Genomic DNA, 21,391 nt, shown 5'->3' on the forward strand with positions numbered 1-21,391 from the left:
ATATCCACTCTCTCATCCCTGACTTTTTAACTCTTAACTTATTCGATCCATCTCTCCATCCCTCTCTCCTTGTGCTTTTGTTGACACCCTCTCTATCTCTCTGTCACTGTAATTTCTATAATTTGTGCCACCTGCAGTGTTGGCTGTTCTCCAGTTCTCCCAAGGAGAGTGAGTCTGTGTGTGTGTGTGTGTGTGTGTGTGTGTGTGTGTGTGTGTGTGTGTGTGTGTGTGTGTGTGTGTGTGTGTGTGTGTGTGTGTGTGTGTGTGTGTGATGAAGAAAGAGAGAGCAAGCGAGAAGGACAGAGACATAGAGCGAGAAAGCGTGATAGAGAAACATGGAGTGAGATACCTCGATAGAGAGTGTGATAGAGGGAGTGTGATAGATAGAGAGTGTGTGTAGGGAGAGAAAGAGAGGATTCTCTTGCAATGGAAATTGGTCAGGATGTGGGCTAGCTTGACGCGTGCTCCCTTCTCTCTTCCCTCCCAGTCGGCTCTGCTGCTTTCTGTTTCCGCTCCCATCTACTCCCCTCGCTTCTCTCTGTCTCTCTCTCTCTCTGAGCTGTCTGACCTCATAGAGGTGGGGACCTGTCTTCTACTGACCAGCCCAATGCACATAATAGCTCTCCGCTTCAAAGCGTGTATGTGTTTTTATAATTTAGTGCGTGTGTGTATGTGTCTGAGTGAGGCGAAACTTCCCGATGCATGGAGATGGAACTAAACAGTGAAAGATTACTGGGAAATCAGCATCTTGCGCTGCCCAGAGGAATTACTAGCCGTGGGAACAAAGGTGAGGAGGAGGAGGAACTCAATAACGTTGTTGCTTTGTAAAATTGTTATATATTGCACACTTATCATGGCTGTGTGATTATCATTCACACTTTGTCAGAGAGATTCACAGCAGAGGTCTGTTTGATACTGTGGAGCAGTTTTGAAGTAATTCATTTGAAATATAACCTGTAATATGTGATACAGATTCTGTGCTCGAACTGAAATCAACTTGTCTCCTATAGTACCACTATTTAGGGTTTTCCCTGCCAGGGTCTCGGTCTTCATATAATCATAATTGTAGTGGTCAATGTGCCTCGGCTGCACTTACCGAAATTACTCTGTCCAAGGTTTCAATTTAGCCTGGAGCTAATGGTAGCCTTGGACCCCACTTTAATTAGATGGCGGTCCACTGGTCTTGTTGCCAGTCTTATCTCTACACTAGATGCTATCCTCTCTTCTGCAATTAAGATAAAGACAAGGTAAAGACGTAGTGTGTGTGTGTGTGTGTGTGTGTGTGTGTGTGTGTGTGTGTGTGTGTGTGTGTGTGTGTGTGTGTGTGTGTGTGTGTGTGTGTGTGCGCACTATGTATCACTCTACTAGTGTCCAATTGTGTAACTAGTATCCAACAGTGTAGCCTTCTGGTTCTCTAAAGCTTCATGTTTGTGTTTTGGTCACGCGAGGGATACAGGTTGGTAGGTGCAGTATTCTATGTTTAGAGTGCCAGGATGTTTGTGTGTGTGTTTGTGTGTGTGTGGGTGTGTGTGATGGAAGTATGTTGTAGTGTAGTATAATGTAATTAGATGTTAGTGGTTGTTTTTGTCTTGTTTTATTGACATAAAATGAAGATGTGGGTCTGGGCGTTCTAAGACTTATACAAATGGAATGCATTGTTTCCCCTATACTCATTTAGCAGCAGTGGAGTGAAACAATACGAAGACAAAATCTATATAATATGCAATGGGGTGTGAAATGATTGACACCCTTGATAAAGATGAAGAAAAATGAGTGTATAAAATGTTATTCAAATACTGAGCTATATTGTATGCTCAAATAAGTAATGATGAGTGAGCCTCTGTGAATTTCTCGCTCATCATTATTCACCATTCATTCAGAATAAACCGAAGCTGCAAAAAAATCCTAGACATTGAAATGTGATTTATTTATTTAAAGTTCATGATTTAGAGGATAGGGGTGATTTAATGTTATCCGTATTATAATCCCAGACTGTATTATCTCACCTTTAAACACTAGCGTGTGTGTCTAGGTGTCGAGAGAGAGAGAGAGAGAGAGACTTTGGATCATATTTAGCCTTGATTTATTTTAACTTCTTTACATCTTGAGTTTGACCAAAGGTCACAGTTCTTTCATAAACTCTAAATTACCATGGAAATGTGTGTGTTTCAGTGATACGTGTTTGTTTTCTTCCTATGGTCCAGGGTGCTGTGTTTAGTTGTGTTGTAGTGGTAGGAATAGAGAGGGAGGAGGTGGAGGAACGGAAGGCCATTTCACAATCTCTCCCCCTCTCACCTTCTTCCTGCTGGACCTTTCTCCGTCCGCCACACACACACACACACACACACACACACACACACACACACACACACACACACACACACACACACACACACTGTCCCCCATACACACACACACACCGTTCGACATACAGTAAACACACAGACACACAGTCCCACTCACTGTCACACATACACAAAATCACACACCGCCTCACATACACACACTACCGTGTCCAGTCGTAACTCTGGCAGCTTCCTCTCTAACTTTACCATTTCCCATTCTGTGCCCCACTTCCAATCTCCTTCTCTCCCACCCTCTCTTCTTCTCGCCCTCTCGCCCTCCTTCCTTTCCACTCTTCTTTCCCCTCTAGTGATTTGTTAAATCCATTGAATGGGGTATGTGAAATGAATACTAAACACTGTACTACTTACTACCCTGATAGTAGTGGATGTCATTGTAGTTTATATTGTGGTCAAAGAGCTGCTGCTTTTGTTGTTTTAGTGGCAATGCTGTTTTGTTGTTGTTTAGTCTGCTGTAATGGAGAAGATGCTCCTTGTTGTCTGAGTCGGTTTTCTGGCTCCTCCGGACCATTCCAAGTATATACGTTTTAATTGCAACTTCAGAATTCTGGCCGCCCAGCTTCAGACATTCCTGAACTTGTCCGGGCATCATGGCCAGACTGCTGCATGCTGCTCAAGGAATATGTGAATCTGGGAAAAATGGCCCTTTTAATTTATAGGATTCACATAATATTCAACAAATATAGAACCCAACATCTGATCTGGACAAACTTCTTCCTACCATTTACTGTTTTACACAAGCATATGGAGTAGCCAGTCAAATAGAAAAAGTAGCCAGCCAGGCTCCAACGGGCTGGGGAGGATGTTAAGATTTTTTTTGTCAAACAAGCTTTACTTTGGTGGCCTCTAGTACCTTGTAATTGTAATTTCTACCAGCAACTATCAGGAAATAAAACTGATTAAAAAAAATCACACTTTTACAGTATTAGATTAATCAGCTGTTGTACAATATGATATAAAACACAGATCACTGCGCTGGGCCTTAACAGAATCCTGTAAGTCTGCTGGCTTCCACAGGCTTCAAGCTTCCTTTAAAGAGACATTTTTTATGATTGAAGAATGAAGCAGGTGTTAATCATGGGCTTTGCTCCACAGAAAGCAGCAGATGACTACTCCATTGTCAACACTTTGATTAAATCAGTAGAGCTACATCAATATCTTTGAAAATACCACAAAAGTATCATTAGCTTTAAAAAATAATAATCTGTTTTCTTTTATCATATTTTATACCAGGCTCTCTCTCTACTAGCTTAACTATTGTTCCTCCAGTGAGGAGTATTCCTCCTATTCATCAAATGCTTTCATCAATTATCTGCAGATAATTGCCAAAAAACCTATCAGTATGCAAATTAGGAAGCCAAATGAACAGCACTCTTACCAATGCAATTCGGTAGGCTCCTGATGAATAACTCACTTTCATTTGACATGTCTGGCAAGTCCTGATGGACCTGCAACTAGCTCTCACAGTTTCACGCCAGAATTAGGCGTTAATCCATGTTTCTCAAACATCAGTTTACGCATTAACTCCAAATGTTTTAGGTTAGGGTACATTTTTGGCATTAACTCCAAAATCTTAAGGTTAGCCGTTAAGGTAAGTGTTAAGGTTTAGGATAAGCTTAAAACTAAAATCGAAAAAACTACTTTCTATCGCTGGATTAGAACATGCAACCTTTGGCACCAGAGGCAGATGCTTACCGAAACCTATTTGAAGGTAACAGCATGCACTGTTGCCCCTAGTTGAAGGTTTCCACATCATCTCCCGACGTCCTCAGTCATGGATGGTTATCAAAAACTGACTTGTAATCACAGGTGACCTGGCTGTGGGTGTCGAAAATACAAATTAGATCTTGCTCGGATGAAATACCATAGACATATAACTACATTGTATGATTTATGAACAATAAAGGACATGAGAAATGTTATTCAGTCAGTTCAACCTTTCATAAACTAGTCAAGATTGACAAACAGCAATCAAAGCACAGTAAATAGCCTATGCATCACAACTACGTGGCTACATATGAAACACGCCAGGGTCCAACATTAACTTTTTATCTCACGCCAAAAATCTACTGGCCCGAACAGAATTTCTACTTGCTCAGACATTGTGTATTTCTTAAATGCATTGGGGTCATGCAACAAAGCCCCCCCCCATTTCTCCTTCACCCAAATCCAGACAGCTGATGTTCTGAAAGAGCTGCAAAATCTGGACCTCTACAAATCAGCCGGGCTAGACAATCTGGACCCTCTCTTTCTAAAATTATCTGCCGAAATTGTTGCAACCCCTATTACTAGCCTGTTCAACCTATCTTTTGTATTGCCTGAGTTTCCCAAAGATTGGAAAGCAGCAGCGGTCATCCCCTCTTCAAAAGGGGTGACACTAGACCCAAACTGCTACAGACCTATATTTCTAAGGTCTTCGAAAGCCAAGTTAACAAACAGATCACAGGCCATTTCGAATCCCACCGTACCTTCTCCGCTATGCAATCCGGCTTCAGAGCTGGTCATGGGTGCACCTCAGCCACGCTCCAGGTCCTAAACGACATCATAACCGCCATTGATAAGAGACATTACTGTGCAGCCGTATTCATCGACCTGACCAAGGCTTTCAACTCTGTCAATCACCACATTCTTATTGGCAGACTCGACAGCCTTGGTTTCTCAAATGATTGCCTCGCCTGGTTTACCAACTACTTCTCTGATAGAATTCAGTGTGTCAAATCGGAGGGCCTGTTGTAAGGACCTCTGACAGTCTCTATGGGGGTGCCACAGGGTTCAATTCTCGGGCCGACTCTCTTCTCTGTATACATCGATGATGTCGCTCTTGCTGCTGGTGATTCTCTGATTCACCTCTACGCAGACGAGACCATTCTGTATACTTCAGGCCCTTCTTTGGACACTGTGTTAACTAACCTCCAGATGAGCTTCAATGCCATACAACTCTCCTTCCGTGGCCTCCAACTGCTCTTAAGCATCTCCAATCCAAAATTAAATCTAGAACCGGCTTCCTATATCGCAACAAAGCCTCCTTCACTCATGCTGCCAAACATACCCTCATAAAACTGACCATCCTACCGATCCTCGACTTTGGCGATGTCATCTATAAAATAGCCTCCAGCACTCTACTCAACAAATTGGATGCAGTCTATCACAGTGCCATCCGTTTTGTCACCAAAGCCCCATACACTACCCACCACTGCGACCTGTACGCTCTCGTTGGCTGGCCTTCGCTTCATACTCGTCGCCAAACCCACTGGCTACAGGTTATCTATAAGTCTCTGCTAGGTAAAGCCCCGCCTTATCTCAGCTCACTGGTCACCATAGCAGCACCCACTCATAGCACGCGCTCCAGCAGGTATGTGTCACTGGTCACCCCCAAAGCAAATTCCTCCTTTGGTCACCTTTCCTTCCAGTTCTCTGCTGCCAATGACTGGAACGAACTGCAAAAATCACTGAAGCTGGAAACTCATATCTCCCTCACTAGCTTTAAGCATCAGCTGTCAGAGCAGCTCACAGATCACTGCACCTGTACATAGCCCATCTGTAAACAGCCCATCTACAGTGCCTTGCGAAAGTATTCGGCCCCCTTGAACTTTTCGACCTTTTGCCACATTTCAGGCTTCAAACATAAAGATATAAAACTGTGATTTTTTGTGAAGAATCAACAACAAGTGGGACACAATGAAGTGGAACGAAATTTATTGGATATTTCAAACTTTTTTAACAAATAAAAAACTGAAAAATTGGCCGTGCAACATTATTTAGCCCCTTTACTTTCAGTGCAGCAAACTCGCTCCAGAAGTTCAGTGAGGATCTCTGAATGATCCAATGTTGACCTAAATGACTAATGATGATAAATAGAATCCACCTGTGTGTAATCAAGTCTCCGTATAAATGCACCTGCTCTGTGATAGTCTCAGAGGTCCGTTTAAAGCGCAGAGAGCATCATGAAGAACAAGGCACACACCAGGCAGGTCCGAGATACTGTTGTGGAGAAGTTTAAAGCCGGATTTGGATACAAAAAGATTTCCCAAGCTTTAAACATCCCAAGGAGCACTGTGCAAGTGACAATATTGAAATGGAAGGAGTATCAGACCACTGCAAATCTACGAAGACCCGGCCGTCCCTCTAAACTTTCAGCTCATACAAGGAGAAGACTGATCAGAGATGCAGCCAAGAGGCCCATGATCACTCTGGATGAACTGCAGAGATCTACAGCTGAGGTGGGAGACTCTGTCCATAGGACAACAATCAGTCGTATACTGCACAAATCTGGCCTTTATGGAAGAGTGGCAAGAAGAAAGCCATTTCTTAAAGATATAAAAAGTGTTGTTTAAAGTTTGCCACTAGCCACCTGGGAGACACACCAAACATGTCGAAGAAGGTGCTCTGGTCAGATGAAACCAAAATCGAACTTTTCGGCAACAATGCAAAACGTTATGTTTGGCATAAAAGCAACACAGCTCATCACCCTGAACACACCATCCCCACTATCAAACATGGTGGTGGCAGCATCATGGTTTGGGCCTGCTTTTCTTCAGCAGGGGCAGGGAAGATGGTTAAAATTGATGGGAAGATGGATGGAGCCAAATACAGGACCATTCTGGAAGAAAACCTGATGGAGTCTGCAAAAGACCTGAGACTGGGACGGAGATTTGTCTTCCAACAAGACAATGATCCAAAACATAAAGCAAAATCTACAATGGAATGGTTCACAAATAAACATATCCAGGTGTTAGAATGGCCAAGTCAAAGTCCAGACCTGAATCCAATCGAGAATCTGTGGAAAGAACTGAAAACTGCTGTTCACAAACGCTCTCCATCCAACCTCACTGAGCTTGAGCTGTTTTGCAAGGAGGAATGGGCAAAAATGTCAGTCTCTCGATGTGCAAAACTGATAGAGACATACCCCAAGCGACTTACAGCTGTAATCGCAGCAAAAGGTGGCGCTACAAAGTATTAACTTAAGGGGGCTGAATAATTTTGCACGCCCAATTTTTCTGTTTTTTATTTGTTAAAAAAGTTTGAAATATCCAATAAATTTCGTTCCACTTCATGATTGTGTCCCACTTGTTGTTGATTCTTCACAAAAAAATACAGTTTTATATCTTTATGTTTGAAGCCTGAAATGTGGCAAAAGGTCGAAAAGTTCAAGGGGGCCGAATACTTTTGCAAGGCACTGTATCTACCCCATCCCCATACTGTATTTATTTATTTATCTTGCTCCTTTGCACCCCAGTATCTCTACTTGCACATTCATCTTCTGCACATCTACCATTCCAGTGTTTAATTGCTATATTGTAATTACTTCGCCACCATGGCCTATTTATTGCCTTAACTCCCTTATCTTACCTCATTTGCACTCACTGTATATAGACTTTTTTGTTTTCTTTTTTTCTACTGTATTATTGACTGTATGTTTTGTTTATTCCATATGTAACTCTGTGTTGTTGTATGTGTCGAATTGCTATGCTTTATCTTGGCCAGGTCGCAGTTGCAAATGAGAACTTGTTTTCAACTAGCCTACCTGGTTAAATAAAGGTGAAATAAAAATTAAATCAATCAATAAAAATGCAGGTCCTATAAGTTGGCATGCTTTCTCTCTATATTCAGCTATTAATAGGCTACTTTGATTATTATCAAATCAAATCAAATGTATTTATATAGCCCTTCTTACATCAGCTGATATCTCAAAGTGCTGTACAGAAACCCAGCCTAAAACCCCAAACAGCAAGCAATGCAGGTGTAGAAGCACGGTGGCTAGGAAAAACTCCATAGAAAGGCCAAAACCTAGGAAGAAACCTAGAGAGGAACCAGGCAATGAGGGGTGGCCAGTGCTCTTCTGGCTGTGCCAGGTGGAGATTATAACAGCACATGGCCGATCTCAAAGCCGATCTTTGAGAGTATCTCTACCGCTCCTGCTGTCTCTAGAGAGTTGAAAACAGCAGGTCTGGGACAGGTAGCACGTCCGGTGAATAGGTCAGGGTCCAGCAGGTCTGGGACAACAGGTCTGGGACAGGTAGCACGTCCGGTGAACAGGTCAGGGTTCCATAGCTGCAGGAAGAACAGTTGGAACTGGAGCAGCAGCACGGCCAGGTGAACTGGGGACAGCAAGGAGTCATCAAGCCAGGTAGTCCTGAGGCATGGTCCTAGGGCTCAGGTCCTCCGAGAGAAAAAGAGAAAGAGAGAATTAGAGAGAGCATATTTAAATTCACACAGGACACCAGAAAAGACAAGAGAAATACTCCAGATGTGACAGACTGACCCTAGCCCCCCGACACATAAACTACTGCAGCATAAATACTGGAGGCTGAGACAGGAGGGGTCAGGAGACACAGTGGCCCCATCCGATGAAACCCCCGGACAGAGCCAAACAGGTAGGATATAACCCCACCCACTTTGCCAAAGCACAGCCTCCACACCACTGGAGGGATATCTCCAACCACCAACATACCATCCCGGGACAAGGCCGAGTATAGCCCACAAAGATCTCCGCCACGGCACAGCCCAAGGGGGGGCACCAACCCAGACAGGAAGACCACGTCAGTGACTCAACCCACTCAAGTGACGCACCCTCCCAGGGACGGCATGGAAGAACACCAGTAAGCCAGTGACTCAGCCCCCGTAATAGGGGTAGAGGCAGAGAATCCCAGTGGAAAGAGGGGAAACCGGCCAGGCAGAGACAGCAAGGGCGGTTCGTTGCTCCAGCCTTTCCGTTCACCTTCACACCCCTGGGCCACACTACACTTAATCATAGGACCTACTGAAGAGATGTGTCTTCAGTAAAGACTTAAAGGTTGAGACTGAGTCTGCGTCTCTCACATGGGTAGGCAGACTATTCCATAAAAATGGATCTCTATAGGAGAAAGCCCTGCCTCCAGCTGTTTGCTTAGAAATTCTAGGAACAATTAGGAGGCCCGCGTCTTGTGACCGTAGCGTACGTGTAGGTATGTACGGCAAGACCAAATCGGAAAGATAGATAGGAGCAAGCCCATGTAATGCTTTGTAGGTTAGCAGTAAAACCTTGAAATCAGCCCTTGCCTTAACAGGAAGCCAGTGTAGGGAGGCTAGCACTGGAGTAATATGATCAAATTTTTTGGTTCTAGTCAGGATTCTAGCAGCCGTATTTAGCACTAACTGAAGTTTATTTTGTGCTTTATCCGGGTAGCCGGAAAGTAGAGCATTGCAGTACTCCAACCTAGAAGTAACAAGGCATGGATGAATTTTTCTGGGTCATTTTGGACAGAAAGTTTCTGATTTTTGCAATGTTACGTAGATGGAAAAAAGCTGTCCTTCAAACAGTCTTGATATGTTCGTCAAAAGAGAGATCAGGGTTCAGAGTAACGCCGAGGTCCTTCACACTTTTATTTGAGACGACTGTACAACCATCCAGATTAATTGTCAGATTCAACAGAAGATCTCTTTGTTTCTTGGGACCTAGAACAAGCATCTCTGTTTTGTCTGAGTTTAAGAGTAGAAAGTTTGCAGCATCCACTTCCTTATGTCTGAGACACAGGCTTCTAGCGAGGGCAATTTTGGGGCTTCACCATGTTTCATTGAAATGTACAGCTGTGTGTCATCCGCATAGCAGTGTAATTTAACATTATGTTTTCGAATGACATCCCCAAGAGGTAAAATATATAGTGAAAACAATAGTGGTCCTAAAACGGAACCTTGAGGAACACCGAAATTTACAGTTGATTTGTCAGAGGACAAACCATTCACAGAGACAAACTGATATCTTTCCGACAGATAAGACCTAAACCAGGCCAGAACTTGTCCATGTAGACCAATTTGGGTTTCCAATCTCTCCAAAAGAATGTGGTGATCGATGGTATCAAAAGCAGCACTAAGATCTAGGAGCACGAGGACAGACGCAGAACCTCGGTCTGACGTCATTAAAAGGTCATTTACCACCTTCACAAGTGCAGTCTCAGTGCTATGATGGGATCTAAAACCAGACTGAAGTGTTTCATGTACATTGTCTGTCTTCAGGAAGGCAGTGAGTTGCTGCGCAACAGCTTTTTCTAAAATTTTTGAGAGGAATGGAAGATTCGATATAGGCTGATAGAACTAGGATACTTCAAAATTTCGGAATTGCTAACTGGTTGAACGTGGCACGTGTATTACTACAAGTCATACATTTCCGAGTTTCCTAGTTCCGACTAGCATGCGGCATCAAGTACTGCTCAAGAAATTGGGACTAACGGGAGAGTGGTGGTGCTTAAATGAACATCCAATCATATTGCTCAAATATGTGTAGTCTTCAATGGTTTACAATGGTAGGCTGCAACAGAGCAGGTAAATATTGAACTGGAATGCAAAAATCGTTCATGTCGGACCCTGCATGCTCAAGAAAATAAATGAATGTGCCAGAAAACAATAGGCAAAGTGGATTTCGACTCATCTTACCACGTTAGGCTATATGAGACGTGTAAATTCACTCACATTATATGGGACGTGCAAATTTATGCTCTCTCACCCAGTAGCGGTGCGTGGGTAAAATCAGAGGAAGCCAGTCCAGAAAATAAAGCCATATTAGAACCTATGTGTTGTGATAATTGCGTTGTTTGCTCTATAACCTGTTCGTTCACCGTGATATATAGACCTAAGGCCGAGACAATAAGACAAAGTGGCAGAATAAATTCAATCACACATTTGTTTCATTACAAAACTGGAGAACAACATCTGTCCATTGAAGTCTACAAAACATATTGCATGTATCAAATCCCCAAGCTGACAAGGTAAAAATCTGTCGTTCTGCCCCTGAACAAGGCAGGTAACCCACTGCTCCCCGATAGGCTGACATTGTAAATAAGAATTTGTTCTTAATTGACATGCCTAGTTAAATTAAACATTTATTTCAAGGACATTTCTAAGTGACCTCAAACTTTTGAATGGTAGTGTACTTCTCAACTCTCAATATTCAGCTTAATTGCAACTATTTTATAACCAAGACATTTGTTATGGCTTTGAGATATGAAGCGGCGCACCGGCCATTGTGATGACATAGGCCTATAGGTCTCTTGGGCAGTAGCCTACTACTGCAACGTTGTTTTAGGACATTACATTTACTGTTGGATGAATACATGGTTGCAAGCAATGGGTATTATATTTACAGTTAGCGATTTAGTCTGTTACGTGTTTTGAGTTACCAATTCCTCTGGTGTTAAACCCCAAATTAATCAGCCTATGATATTAGTTTGTTCATATAAAGACCTATTTAACTCATCTCTACTGAAAAAAATTATAATGTGGAAATTCTAGAGTCCTATTTTGACAGTAAAATATAGCAACTATAGTCTAATTGTCAACCCAAAATTAATGTCAATCACTGGATTAGATTGCACATAAAAATATCTTGAGTCATGCATTCCTGCTCGGTCGTGTTATTTTTATAAAATTTCTATTATTTCACCTTTATTTAACCGGTAGGCCAGTTGAGAACAAGTTCTTATTTACAACTGCGACATGGCCAAGCAGTGTGACAAAACAAAAACACAGAGTTACACATGGGATAAACAAACGTACAGTCAATAAAATCTGCATACAGTGTGTGCAAATGAAGTAAGGAGGTAAGGCAATAAATAGGCCAATGGTGGCGAAGTAATTACCATTTAGCAATTAAACACTGGAGTAATATGTGTGTGTGTGTGTGTGTGTGTGTGTGTGTGTGTGTGTGTGTGTGTATATATGTGCAGATGAGGATTTGCAAGTAGAAATACTGGTGTGCAAAAGAGCAGAAAAACAAATATGGGGATGAGGTAGGTAGTTGATTGGATGGGCTATTTACAGATGGGCTGTGTACAGCTGCAGCAATCGGTAAGCTGCTCTGACAGCTGATGCTTAAAATTAGTGAGGGAGTCTCCAACTTAGGGGATTTTTGCAATTCGTTCCAGTCATTGGCAGCAGAGAACTGGAAGGAAAGGCGGCCAAAGTAGGTGTTGGCTTTGGGGATGACCAGTGAAATATAACTGCTGGAGCGCGTGCTAAGGGTGGGTGTTGCTATGGTGACCAGTGAGCTGAGATAAGGCGGAGCTTTACCTAGCAAAGACTTATAGATGACCTGGAGCCAGTGGGTTTGGTGTCAAATATGTAGCGAGGACCAGCCAACGAGAGCATACAAGTTGCAGTGGTGGGTAGTATATGGGGCTTTGGTGACAAAACGGATGGCACTGTGATAGACTGCATCCAATTTGCTGAGTAGAGTGTTGGAGCATATTTTGTAAATGACATCGCCGAAGTCAAGGATCGGTAGGATAGTCAGTTTTACGAGGGTATGTTTGGCAGCATGAGTGAAGGATGCTTTGTTGCGAAATAGGAAGCCGATTCTAGATTAACTTTGGATTGGAGATACTTAAAGTGAGTCTGGAAGGAGAGTTTACGGTCTAGCCAGACACCTAGGTATTTTTAGTTGTCCACATATTCTAAGTCAGAACCGTCCAGAGTAGTGATGCCAGTCGGGTGGCCGGGTGAGGGCAGCGATCGGTTGAAGCATTGCATGCATTTGGTTTTACTTGCATTTAAGAGCAGTTGGCGGACACGGAAGGAGTGTTGTATGGCATTGAATCTCGTCTGGAGGTTAGTTAACACAGTGTCCAAAGAAGGGCCAGAAGTATACAGAATGGTCTCGTCTGCGTAGAGGTGGATCAAAGAATCACCCGCAGCAAGAGTGACATCATTGATATATACAGAGGAAAGAGTCGGCCCGAGAATTGAACCCTGTGGCACCCCCATAGATACTGCCAGAGGTCTGGACAACAGGCCCTCCGATTTGACACACTGAACTCTATCTGAGAGGTAGATAGTGAACCAGGCAAGGCAGTCATTAAAGAAACCAAGGCTGTTGAGTCTGCCAATAAGAATACGATGATTGACAGAGTCGAAAGCCTTGGCCAGGTCGATGAAGGTGGCTGCACAGTACTGTCTTTTATCGCTGGCGGTTATGATATCGTTTAGGACCTTGAGCGTGGATGAGGAGCACCTGTGACCAGCTCGGAAACCAGATTGCATAGCAGAGAAGGTACGGTGGGATTCGAAATGGCCGTTGATCTGTTTGTGCACTTGGCGTTTTCGAAGACTTTAGAAGGACAGGGCAGGATGGATATTGGTATGCAACAGTTTGGGTCTAGAGTGTCTCCCCCATTGAATAGGGGGATGACCGCGGAAACTGTCAAATCTTTACGAATCTCAGACGATACGAAAGAGAGGTTCAACAGACTAGTAATAGGGGTTGCAACAATGGCGGTGGATAATTTTAGGAAGAGAGGGTCCAGATTGTCTAGCTCAGCTGATTTGTAGGGATCAAGATTTTGCAGCTCTTTCAGAAGATCAGCTGTCTGGATTTGAGTGAAGGAGAAGCTGGGGGGGGGTGGGGGGCTTGGATTAAACAACTTATTTCTTGAACTTATTTCTTGAGTTTATTACACTTCTTAATAAAGCACTATGAATGACTATACAAGATGAGTATCAGACCAAATTATGGACTAGTGCTATCAACTGTAAAAGATTAAGATGGGCAAAAGAACAAAGACACTGGACATTGGAACTCTGCCTAGAAGTCCAGCATCCCAGAGTCCCATCTTTACTGTTGACGTTGAGACTGGTGACACCGGGGGAAAATGTTTGTCTGGAGCCCTGTAGTAATTCAGACAGACAGACAGACAGACAAGATGCTGAGACAGACATCAGAGAAGATGCTGAGACAGACAGCACAACAGAGAGGCAAACAAAATGTGGGCTTTTGTTGTCCCAGTCCGCCCTTGCAGGTGCCTGTCCTATCAATTGATGCTAGAAGATACATATCATTCATTCTAGCGGGAAAGTGCTCGGCAGCCTTTTTTTCCTTCTTCTCAGATATCAAATTATATTTCAACAAAATTATGTTTCAGGAATGCTAATCTAATCAGCTTCTAACTACAGAAACAAGTTCAGAACAATCTGAGATGGTGGATGTTGAAATCCTCTTTCTAGTGCTTTTTGAGGTGGAATGATTCACCCCCTCTTTCCCAGCGCTGAGGGGTTGGAACAAGCTACTCTGTTCTTGTAGTCATATGGAGTACATCCATCTTTTCCTTGGGCGCACTCACACACACACAGTTTTGTTTGTCTCTTGTGTTCAAGCTCTCTGATCGTGTGTGTGTGTGTGTGTGTGTTGCAACTAGCTCTCACGTCATTGTTTATCCATGTTTCTCAAAAATACACATTTTAAGGCTAGGGTTAAGTTTAGGCATTAACCCTGAAATCTAAAGGTTAGGCATTAACTCTGAATGATTAAGGTAAGGGTTAAGGTTTGGTATAGGCTTAAAACAACAATCTCAAAAGTAACTGTCTATCGCTGTATTCAAACTTCCAACCTTTGGAATCAGATGCTACACATCACCATCCGTGTCCATAATGACATAGCAAAACCGAAACCTACTTGAAGGTAACACCGTGCACTGTTGTCCCTAGTGGCCGGTTTCCACATCATCTCCCGACATTCTCAGACATGGATCGACTTCGAATACTGACCAGTATCACGGGTGACTTGGCTTGTGTATGAACCCTTACCCAACTCCCAAGTGCGTGTTCTGTCTGAGTGCTATGAGGGAGAGAGAGCTTTATTGACTCTACGCTCTCTGTGCCTCTTCTCTCTCTCTGTTTGCCCTTCCTCTGTTACTCGGGTGAGCCGAGCACCTGGAAGTTACCACAGTGAATACAGCGCTATGGCCTCGATCATTCTGGCAACCACACAAACCTTCAAACCCGCAATCCTAAGTGTGTGTGCATGTGTGTTAGCCCTGAAGTAGAGAGTGGCCTTGTGATTGGGTGTTTTCTTATAACAGACCTTCAGGAGAATAATTTGCTTCTGAAGAGAAGGATGAATTATAGAAAGTTCTATAGACTAAGTTAGGGGGAAAAGAATAAGAGATGTTAGGCAAGGTTAACTGTTGTAAGGGAGTGAACATTATTTATAAGGACAAGGGAGAGGTTGAAATTTACACAAAAGTTACCCGGAGGAAAGGGGGACGGCTTACTATTTTTTACATTCAGCCCAGGGGATGCTCATGCAATTTGTAATCAATTAAATGTGATATTGCTCAGGGTTTGAGAATTAGTTGCTTATTGTAGTGTCTCGTGTGCCCGATGATGACCCTCATCCCTAATTCCTCGCTTGGCGCGCAATATCAAGTATGCCTACTGTGGTCTCAATAAAATTATCCATAGCCTATACCAGCCTTTCTCAATTCCCGGTCTGTGGTCTGCAGCATATTTGTCTGGAATAACTACTTGCCATAGGCCTACTTGCACAATGCCCTGAATTATGCATGCGCGGTAAACAAATTGTGTTGCCATGACAAATTAGCCTATAGCTACACTAAACACACAAGCTAGCCCAACTTCGCAGCCTGCATGCTCTCTCTGGATTTGTTTCAAATAACAGCTGCCCGCCAAAACCGGTCTGTGTGATTGTAACGGTTGTCGTCAGGGATAGAGGACCAAAATGCAGCAGGAATGTGGATGCTCATCTTGTTAATTTATTTTAAATCAAGAGAACACCAAAATGACAAAAACGAATAACTCACGAAAAACAAAACAGTCTTGTCAGGCTCACACACGCAAAACAAGAAACAATCTCCCACAAACACTAAACCAAACACATACCTATATATAGGACTCCCAATCAGAGGCAACGAGAAAACACCTGCCTCCAATTGAGAGTCCAATCCCAATAAACCAGACATAGAAATACAAAACACCAGAGACCACATAGAACATTACCCAAAAACCCGGAAATAATAAATCAAAATGCCCTACTAAATAAACCACCACCTCGAACCACGAAACAAATACCCTCTGCCATATCCTGACCAAACTACAATAACAAATAACCCTTATACTGGTCAGGACATGACAGTACCCCCCCCCAAAGGTGCAGACCCCGGATGCACCTCATAAATAAAAAAAATAAAAAAATAAAAAAAATCCCCCTAAACTAAAGGGAGGGAAGGGAGGGTGGCTGCCGTCACCGACGGCACTTGTGCTACACCCCCCCTCCCCAACCCACCTATACAGGTGGTGGTTCAGGCTCCAGCCTACTGTCCTCCAGAATGCAGACAGACTTGATCAGTTTCGGGCCGTAGGCAGACTCCCCTCGTTCCAGATCGTAGGCAGACCTCTTCCGTTCCACACTGTAGGCAGACTCATTTGAAACAGTTACTTATATTTAGTTCCGGATCGTCAATAGACTTACTCAGTTCCGGGTCATAGGCAGACCCCCTGGTTCCGGACTAGACACCGTTGCCGGATACTCTGGACTGCACACCGTTGCCGGATACTCTGGACTGCACACCGTTGCCGGATACTCTGGACTGCACACCGTTGCCGGATACTCTGGACTGCACACCGTTGCCGGATACTCTGGACTGCACACCGTTGCCGGATACTCTGGACTGCACACCGTTGCCGGATACTCTGGACTGCACACCGTTGCCGGATACTCTGGACTGCACACCGTTGCCGGATACTCTGGACTGCACACCGTTGCCGGATACTCTCGAGGCTGGGCTGACGCACTGGAAGCCTGATGCGTGGTACTGGTACTGGATGTGCCAGTCTGGGGACACGCACCTCAGGGCTAGTGCGGGGAGCGGGAACAGGCTGAGTCGGACTGGGTTGACGCACTGGAAGCCTGATGCTGGTACTGGAGGTATCAGCCTGGGAACACGCACCTCAGGGCTAGTGCGGGAACAGGCCGAGTCGGACTGGGTTGACGCACTGGAAGCCTGATGCGTGGTGCTGGTACTGGAGGTATCAGCCTGGGAACACGCACCTCAGGACTAGTGCGGGGAGCGGGAACAGGCCAAGTCGGACTGGGTTGACGCACTGGAAGCCTGATGCGTGGTGCTGGTACTGGAGGTATCAGCCTGGGAACACGTACCTCAGGGCTAGTGCGGGGAGCGGGAACAGGACGAGTCGGACAGGGCTGACGCACTGGACCGTAGAGGCGTACTGGCGGTCTCGAGCACAGAACTGGCATCGCTCTTACTGGCTGGATGCCCACTTCCCCCTGGCAAATGCGGGGCGCTGGTATTGCGCGTACCGGCCTAAAAACACTTGGCCTCGCCACAGTACCCATTACCCCGAAGCACGGGACCTGTCCATTCACTGGTTGCCCAGAAAAGGTACGGGGATTTGGCCTTGGGCTCAAACCTCGCCCAGCCAAACTACCCATATGCCCCCCCCAAAAAATTATTGGGGCTGCCTCTCGGGCTTAAACGCCAGTCGTGTTCCTCAGTAGCGTTCCCGGTCCTCACTAGACTTCCTCCATGGGCCCTCTCCCGCCAGTCCATGTCGAAATCCCTTTGCTCCTTACTCCGCTGCTTGGTCCATTTGTGGTGGGAGATTCTGTAACGGTTGTCGTCTGGAATGGAGGACCAAAACGCAGCAGGAATGTGGATGCTCATCTTGTTAATTTATTTTAAATCAAGGGAACACCAAAATGACAAAAACGAAGAACTCACGAAAAACAAAACAGTCTTGTCATGCTCACACACGCAAAACAAGAAACAATCTCCCACAAACACTAAACCAAACACATACCCAAACAGACTCCCAATCAGAGGCAACGAGAACACACCTGCCTACAATTGAGAGTCCAACCCCAATAAACCAGACATAGAAATACAAAAGACCAGAGACCACATAGAAATACAAACATAGAACATTACCCAAAAACCCGGAAATAATAAATCAAACGCCCTACTAAATAAACCACCACCCCGAACCACATAAAACAAATACCCTCTGCCACGTCCTGACCAAACTACAATAACAAATAACCCTTATACTGGTCAGGACGTGACAGTGATACATCAGACTTGCCTCAGCAACAATGCTATGAAGCCATTGAAAATGCACAAACATTTAGAAACAAAACATCCACATTTAATTTTTTTACAAAAAAGAGATGACCAACCAAACAAAAATGTTACACAATAATTTCACAGACAAGGAGAGTTTACTTAAGGCTTCATACTTACTCTCTCATAACATTTCCAAGTGCCATGCTCCTTTCACTTTAGTTAAAAAGCTGGTCATGACCTCAGTCGTGGATGCTTGTGAGAGGTTTTAGACCCAACCAGGACCGGCACCAGAACAAATCAGTTGGACGGGCCTTTGATTTACATAGGCGAGCACGTTTTTCAAGGGACCGCACTTTCACAATTGATTTTAAATAGTGTAATAGTAAAGAACCATAGGCAGCTTGTGAGTTTCTACCGATCTGCTCTCTCTCTCTCTCCCCCAGTTATGATTATTTTTATATGCGCATTTTTGTGGAACAGTTTCATGTCAATAACGTTTTGGTTTCTCAAAATCATTGTCACGAGGTTAAGCATAAAAATATGAAGTAAAATGTTCAAATTCAACTATGGTGAGAGCACCAGCCTCTGCCATATGGACACATTAATACACTGTGATCAATTGGTGGCTAAAGAAATGAGAGCATAGAACTCAGAGATAGCCTATAGGCCAATGCAGCAGCAGGCGATGGGCCCATCGTCAACTAAGTAAAATACATAGGCCTAAAGCTAACAAATAAAAACAGTAGACAATATCCTGGTTCTTCTGGTTCTGGTTCTTTCAATCACATTCATTCTGGTTCTTTAAATTCTGGTTCTTTCAATCACATTCATCTCTCTACTCTGCCTGTCTCCCTCCCTTTCTATCTGTCTTGACTGGAGCTATTGCTAGTGAAGTGCAATTGTATCAAATCATCACTGTCCCTAGCGAATTTGCAACGTATCAACTAGCCTGTTCTGGGACCTCAGAGTTTCCTGCGCTCGGGACAGACAGTAGTTTTTTATGATGTTTCCACTGGATATATGGGATCATCAGATCATGATATTTTTCTCTTTCACATCGAGGATTGTTGATTATCGAGGCCGGGAGTGTTGGAAAGATTTTTCAAATACTGAGGAACTATCATTCGCAATGGATGTAAAAAAACATTAAAAAAAATTGTTGACTTGTGTGAGGTGAAGAAGAAATGACTGAGAAGCTCAGCTTATTAGTGGTGTACATGGGGAGTTAAGACAATCAGAAATCAGATAATCAAATCAAATCAAATTGTATTTGTCACATACACATGGTTAGCAGATGTTAATGCGAGTGTAGCGAAATGCTTGTGCTTCTAGTTCCGACCATGCAGTAATATCTAACAAGTAATCTAACAATTTCACAACAACTACCTTATACACACAAGTGTAAAGGAATGAATAAGAATATGTACATTAATATATATGGATGAGCGATGGCAGAACGGCATAGGCAAGATCCAGTAGATGGTATATAGTACAGTATATACATATGAGATGAGTAATGTAGGGTATGTAAACATTATATAAAGTGGCATTGTTTAAAGTGGCTAGTGATACATTTATAACATCCAATTTTTTATTATTAAAGTGGCTAGAGATGAGTCAGTATGTTGGCAGCAGCCACTCAATGTTAGTGATGGCTGTTTAACAGTCTGATGACCTTGAGATATAAGCTGTTTTTCAGTCTCTTGGTCCCAGCTGTGATGCACCTGTACTGACCTCACCTTCTGGATGATAGCGGGGTGAACAGGCAGTGACATTGGAACAGGCCTTCCTGTGACATTGGGTGGTGTAGGTGTCCTGGAGGGCAGGTAGTTTGCCCCTGGTGATGCGTTGTGCAGACCTGACTACCCTCTAGAGAGCCTTACGGTTGTGGGCGGAGCAGTTGCCATACCAGGCGGTGATACAGCGTGACAGGATGCTCTCGACTGTGCATCTGTAAAAGTTTGAGTGTTTTTGGTGACAAGCCGAATTTCTTCAGCCTTCTGAGGTTGAAGAGGCGCTGCTGCGCTTTCTTCACCATGCTGTCTGTGAGGGTGGACCATTTCAGTTTATCCGTGATGTGAACGCTGAGGAACTTAAAACTTTCCACCTTCTCCATTACTGTCCCGTCGATGTGGATAGGGGGCTGCTCCCTCTGCTCTTTCCTGAAGTCCACGATCATCTCCTTTGTTTTGTTGACATTGAGTGTGAGGTTATTTTCCTGACACCACACTCCGAGGTCCCTCACCTCCTCCCTGTAGGCCGTCTCGTCGTTGTTGGTAATCAAGCCTACCACTGTAGTGTCATCTGCAAACTTGATGATTGAGTTGGAGGCATGCATGGCCACGCAATAATGGGTGAACAGGGAGTACAGGAGAGGGCTGAGAACGCACCCTTGTGGGGCCCCAGTGGTGAGGAACAGCGGGGTGGAGATGTTGTTTCCTACCCTCACCACCTAGGGGCGGCCCGTCAGGAAGTCCAGGACCCAGTTGCATAGGGCAGGGTCAAGACCCAGGGTCTCGAGCTTAATGACGAGTTTGGAGGGGACTATGGTGTTAAATGCTGAGCTGTAGTCGATGAACAGCATTCGTACATAGGTATTCCTCTTGTCCAGATGGGTTAGGGCAGTGTGCAGTGTGATTGTGTGATTGTCTGTGGACCTATTGGGACGGTAATCAAATTGGAGTGGGTCTAGGGTGTCAGGTAGGGTGGAGGTGATATGGTCCTTGACTAGTCTCTCAAAGCACTTCATGATAACGTAAGTGAGTGCTACGGGGTGATAGTCATTTAGCTCAGTTACCTTTGCTTTCTTGGGAACAGGAACAATGGTGGCCCTCTTGAAGCATGTGGGAACAGCGGACTGGGATAAGGATTGATTGAATATGCCTGTAAACACACTAGCCAGCTGGTCTGTGCATGCTCAGAGGGCGCGGCTAGGGATGCCGTCTGGGCTGGCAGCCTTGCGAGACTTAACACGTTTAAATGTTTTACTCACGTTGGCTGCAGTGAAGGAGAGCCCGCAGGTTTTGGTAGCGGGGCGTGTCGGTGGCACTGTATTGTCCTCAAAGCGAGCAAAGAAGTTGTTTAGTTAGTCTGGGAGCAAGACATCGTGGTCCGCGACGGGGCTGGTTTTCTTTTTGTAGTCCGTGATTGACTGTAGATCCTGCGACATTCCTCTCGTGTCTG

At 44.3% G+C, this 21,391-nt stretch overlaps 1 protein-coding gene across 1 annotated transcript in view; it reads left to right on the forward strand.

Moving 5' to 3' along the window:
* Window positions 1–527: 527 nt before the first annotated feature.
* Window positions 528–21,391, forward strand: part of LOC106571794 (pleckstrin homology domain-containing family G member 1) — a 117,389-nt gene continuing 96,525 nt past the window's right edge. Inside the window, exon 1 of the mRNA XM_014145252.2 lies at window positions 528–787. Coding sequence (XP_014000727.1) covers window positions 703–787 — 85 coding nt within the window. The 5' untranslated portion in view covers window positions 528–702. The remainder of the gene's footprint in view (window positions 788–21,391) is intronic.

Source organism: Salmo salar, chromosome ssa15, assembly GCF_905237065.1.
Source record: "Salmo salar chromosome ssa15, Ssal_v3.1, whole genome shotgun sequence".
NCBI classification, from domain to species: Eukaryota; Metazoa; Chordata; class Actinopteri; order Salmoniformes; family Salmonidae; genus Salmo; species Salmo salar.